The 5880-nt window shown below is 30.7% G+C and overlaps 1 protein-coding gene across 1 annotated transcript; it reads left to right on the top strand.

The window, feature by feature from the left end:
* The first annotated feature begins 3790 nt into the window (after positions 1 to 3790).
* LOC134837660 (procathepsin L-like) lies at positions 3791 to 5010 on the top strand. The gene is made up of 4 exons (XM_063853043.1): positions 3791 to 3937; positions 3995 to 4537; positions 4597 to 4861; positions 4919 to 5010. Exons 1-4 carry the CDS (start codon positions 3791 to 3793, stop codon positions 5008 to 5010), a joined length of 1047 nt encoding a protein of 348 aa, XP_063709113.1.
* Positions 5011 to 5880: the final 870 nt, after the last annotated feature.

The following is a 5880-nucleotide window of genomic DNA, read 5'->3' as shown; positions in this document are numbered from 1 at the left end:
ATTTCCTCGACTAGATTTTAATAAATAAATATCATGAAAGAAATGCTGCAATTTACTTCGCTCCGTCTTTTTGCAACGCGCGCGCCGCGCCGTATAAAATAATGAAAACCATCATTTCCATTGTGTAGTTCTTGAATATTTTATGACGAGTAAGAGCGTCTCATCCACAGTTTCTTGTATGTTGTTAACACAATAACAATCACTTTTAGCTGCCGAGTTACGAATAACGTGGAAGACGAAGTGAAAATGTAAAGAGCAAATTACAGTACTTATCCATTTATGCTTTTTTTTCTCGTGCTTTCCTTTTCTTTTTGCCTTTTTTCGTTGTTCAGTGCCATTTGCCAAGCCGCCGCCGTCTTGCGAAACATAATGAAATAGTAGTGAATTGAAGTGTTTGTTGGATACATTTGAATAATAATAATAATAAAACTCATAAAATTATAATACTAACGATGGCAGTTAGTTTATTTATTCGGTAAGGTAAAACGACGACGAGAAAAAAAGGCGAGCAAAAAGCAAAGAAAATCATTATAAAATGATGAATTTCCTCATAAATGAATGATGAGTGTTTTTAATGAGTGAGCAAGCTCAATGAATTTTATGGGCTCTTATTCTGCTTTATTGCAGATTTTAGTCTCAATATGGGAAAAGTTGTAAAGAAAAATCATTTAAAACTCATACTTAGAAAATATTCAATAAAAGAGATTAATGAAAGATAAGCCCAATGCACATTTTCAAAAATTAAATTTAAAATTTTTATATCAGTGCATATTTTCAAATCTCTTGAGAGAGCAACTTTACGAATTTTGACCCAATGCGAATTTTTAATTAAATTTGAAAACCATTTTAATTTTTTTGGCCCAATGCATATTTAGAGGTCCTCCAAAAACTTTTTTAAATCTTGACCCAATGCACATTACGAGTTTTCAGTCGAAACTCAATTTTAAAGTTTAATCTCAGTGCAAATTTAAAATTCTTATGTAAGAGCTGATTCATAAATTTTAACCCAATGCGTATTTCAAATGTCCTAAATATATTTTTTTTGACCCGATGCATATTTTGAATATGTCTTTAAAACCAAATTTCAAAATTTCGTCCCATTGCATATTTAGTTCTTATAAAAATGAGTTTTTACCCAGTGCGCATTTTGTATTTTCACAAATTATTAATATTAAGCCCAGTATATATTTCAAAAATTCACTCACGATATCTTTAATGATTTTCATTAAAAAAAATTTGAAATTTTTTTGAACTTTTTTTGAAAACTTTGAAATGAATACTGGGCTTAAACTTAATAATTTAGTGAAAATAATAAAATTTTAATTTATTCGATTAAAATTATTTTTTTAAATTTTACTAATCAAAAGAAAAAATCAGTGTAAAAAATATTTTTTCAAACATCTTTACTGAAATCATCAAAAAAAAAATCCTGCAAGTGACTCCTGAATCCTGATTTTCTATAATCAATTTATCAAATTTTCAAATTTCCTGTCTTCATTGCAACACATACAGCCATTTAAGGAAGAAAAAATGTCTCTTGGTGTGAAACGAACGTGCAACCTAGATAAGATTTCAACGTCGAGTGTGACAAAAATGAAAAAGTAATGTGATAAAGGATATGAAAAAAAAAGAAAGAAAATAAAATTGTAGTTTTCCAACTGAGTGCACTTAATTGTGACTGTGCGAGACGAGTCGACGGAAGGTGTGATGATGAAGTCAGGTGAGTTGTTGAGTGAAGTGTGCTTCTAAATGAAAAATTGTGCAATTGCAATTAGAGTCGTGTGTTGCATGAAATCTGGCAAACATCCGCTCCGTTGTTATATGACCTAAAAATAAATACTAATTTTTCACTTTTTTTTTATTTTAATTCAAGAGGATCGTAAATTATCTCATTTTCTTTCGTGATTCTTGATGCGATAAAAAATGCTATGAGACAAGATTTCGACCATTTTTCACCCAATTCAATGTTTGTTTTTCATCATTTCCATTTAAATTATATGATAACATTTATGATGGATGAACACTTATTATGAAAAGACAAACAAACGGAGCGCACAAGATAAAGCGAAAGAGAAGCAAGATAAGTAGAAGGCACGTCCGGTGTCTAGTTTAAATTTTTATTATCTACGTGTTTTTAACGCGGAAATTTTTCATATTTAATAATAAAAAAAAAAATAAGTAGAATGACAAAGAAAAAGGAAACCAGAACCAGACCATCAGGTAAATAAATAAATTTTCATGTCATCCGTCATCATCATGACAATTTTCTGTCTCTTCCGCAACAAACTTTTTTTTTATTTTAATTTTTACTCAACTTGACATTTAGTTGTGTTTCGTGCTTGTTTTCATTAAAAAATGTATAAATTTTAATATTTTTCTATGATGATGATGATCACACAACGAACGTTTGTTGACAAAATGACAAATAATAGATCCTTTATCATATTTATGTGTGTATCAAAATTTATTCGTTTTCTTGCCGAGTCTCTTTTTGGGTGTTGTCAAATGAAAAGCCCATTAAAAATACATAATTTTCTCGGAGAATATTGTAAATAGAGTGACGGTTGAGAAATGTCAGTGCATGAACGAATGAACTTTTAGACATGAAGATGGGAAATTATAATTTTAAAATAGTCATAGAAACTATCTGAACTAGGATATCTTAAGATTTTAGATTTAAGGCGTTGCTTTAAATATTTTTAATCGAAGGTTTTTTTGTCTTTTAATCGGTAAATGAAAATACTTTTTTTTTCTAAGAGTTTAAATATTTCATAAAAACTTAATTTTCTGATTAGTTAAATAAATTTGATAAGATATTCGCAGGAAATACAAGAGTTAAGGTAAAGCGACGCCTTAAATTATAAATTATTTTACATGTCAATTTGGAATTTAATTAATGTTTGAGTTTTAAAAGATCCAAAAATGAACTACAAGCGTAAGTTTTTAACTTCATTTTAATCATAAATAATTTTTTTAAATTTATATTTAAGGCAACGCCTTACAATTAATTTAATTAACCAAACTGAAATTTTTCGTATTAAATTCAGAATTTTAGCTAAATATATGAAATGTTATCCATTAAAAGTAAATAATTATAAATCTGATCATTTTAGGAAATTAGAGAATCAAGGTAAAGTGACGCCTTAATTTATAAATTATTTTACATGTTAATGGGAATTTATTTAATTTTTGCATTTTAAAAGATCTAAAAACATTTTCAAGCTAAATTATTAATTTTAGTCATAAGTTTCATATGAAAAATTTTAATTTTTAATTTAAGGCAACGCCTTAAAATTTATTTAGTTCAACAGACTGAGAACTTTTCGTACTAAAATCACAATTTATGCTTTATTTACGAAATTTATCCATTAAAAGTAGATAAAAATAAATCTGATCCATAATTGATTGTCTCACAAAAGTTTATTTATTATTAATAAACTACACTTTTATCAATTAACTGCCCTTTTGCAACTTTGCCTCAATTATCGTTTTTCGCTCAATCCATTAATGAAACAACATTGAAACTAATTAATTACCAAAGAAAAGAGAGAAACGAAAAAAAACTGAGCAAGTCGTTGTCGTTAACTCCCAAATTAATTATTTAAGCTCAAATTAGCAAAAAGTTTTTTTTCAAGTCAGTCACTTTTTGTCACACCGTCGCTTAGCATCGACAAACTTTTATATATTTTTTTTTCGCCAGTTAATTATTGTTTTTGTAGCATTTTTTTCCTTATCTCAGCAAAAAAAAAAAGTTTTTGGTCATCAAGTGATTAATCGAACAAGTGAAATGATGAATATCAAATTACTACTGCATTTTGCGATTATTTACCTTTCAATTAAATTCACGAGTGGTCGTCAATGGAAAACTCGCATCGAAGCACTTGATCGTACTTCAGATAAAAATTACGAGATTTATTCCACGTGGGATGATTATAAAGTATTTTTGTTTTTTGAGAGTTTTTTTTTTTTGTTTTTTTAATCGATTTTCCATTAGCACGCTTACAACAAAAGCTTTTCCATGGATTATCGCGAGCAGCGTCGACAAAAGGCTTTCGAGAAGAACTTGAATGAAATCAACAAACACAATGCGGCTTTTGAGCAAGGGCAATCGACATTTAAAATGCGCACGACGAGCATGTGTGACTTGGAACCGCAGGAATATCGTTCGCGTTACATAAAATTGGAAAAAAGTGAAATAACTTTTACGGACAGTCCTGATGTTGTGCGATCGTTTCACGGTGTTGCCGACTCGGATTTGCCCACAGCTGTCGATTGGCGCGAAGAAGGTTTTATTACGCCGCCCGAGAATCAAAAGTCGTGTGGAGCATGTTATGCCTTTTCCATTGCGGGATCCGTCGAAGGACAAGTTTATGCACGAATTAATCGCATTATCAAGCTGAGTGTGCAACAAATGGTCGATTGTTCGACGTCGCATGGGAATCATGGATGCAGCGGCGGCTCGTTACGCAACACATTGCGTTACCTGGAAGAGCGTGGCGGCTTGATGCGAGAGAAGGATTATCCGTATGTGGCAGCAGTAAGTTTCGCATATGTCAATTTTTCGTCAAAAATAATTACTTAAAATCCGATTTTCAGCAAAATAAATGCAAATTCATCGAGCAACTTTCCATCGTAAATGTTACGACATGGGCCATTTTACCTCCAAAGCAGGAAGAATTGCTCCAAATTGCCGTTGCCACAATAGGACCGATTCCAATTTCGATAAATGCTGCTCCGAGATCTTTTCAGCTCTACAGTTCCGGCATCTACGACGATCCCGATTGCAAAAGTAACGCTGTTAATCATGCCATGTTGCTCATAGGGTACACGCCGAAATATTGGATCATCAAAAATTGGTGGGGTATGTCTCAAAACTGCTGAAATTAGAACAAAATTGACAATTATTGATTTTTCGTAGGTAAAAATTGGGGCGAAAATGGCTACATGAAGATTGTACGAGGCAAAAATATGTGTGGAATTGCGAATTTTCCAGCGTACGCCGTTGTTTAATAATTTCTCTCTCAGTTTTCAAAGACTGTTAATGAAAAGGACACCATTTAACGCTTTTGTGTCCTCTCATCAATTTCAAAAAATTTTTCCTTTTTTTTACATTTTTTTTAGAGACACAAAAACATCCTTTCTATCAAAAATTCGTTGTTTTTTCATATTTTTCGGTTTAAATTACAACAAGAGGAGCAACATGAGCCACAGTGAGAGAGAGAAAGTTGTTCATGCTTTAGTAAGCACAAAAATTGCCTCTTCAAAGTCTTCGTCTGTGGAATAAATTAAAATAGGCAAAAACACAGAAAGTTTATAATTTACCTTTTGTTTTAAAATATTCATCAAGCTAAAAAAATTTTCTCTGCACAAAATGAAATCGTTTAAACATTTTGCTTCCTCTTGTGTTCGAGCTGGATCGCCTTGCCTTGTTTGTCGTCCTGTTATTAGCATCATCAACATAATCATTAAATTTTCTCCTTCAATTTTATGTTTTATCTACCGAACAATGTCAATATTTTATTTAATATTTTCGTGCAGTGTATGAAGAATAAACAGAAATTTATTTAACAATAACAAACAAACTAATGATTGCAAAGTAAAAGTATTCAATGTAAAGTGCTTTTGTTGTGTTGTCGTATATATTTTTCTATTCTTCAGATGATGACAAAATGTTGTCGACACGAGATAAAATCCCGTCTTTAAATAGCAATTTGAACGTAATTGCTTTTTCTTTTGCTTGATAAGTCTGAATAAGTCTCGAAATGTTATTCTGATTAATTTTCCCACACAGATTTTTTTTTTGATGAAATGTAGAAAAATCCCATGAGTGACAAATTTCAATGGAAAAAAAGTATAAATAAATGTCTGAAAGCGATTCTT

Source organism: Culicoides brevitarsis, chromosome 1 (assembly GCF_036172545.1).
Source record: "Culicoides brevitarsis isolate CSIRO-B50_1 chromosome 1, AGI_CSIRO_Cbre_v1, whole genome shotgun sequence".
NCBI classification, from domain to species: Eukaryota; Metazoa; Arthropoda; class Insecta; order Diptera; family Ceratopogonidae; genus Culicoides; species Culicoides brevitarsis.
This window is presented reverse-complemented; position numbering and strand designations above follow the sequence as displayed.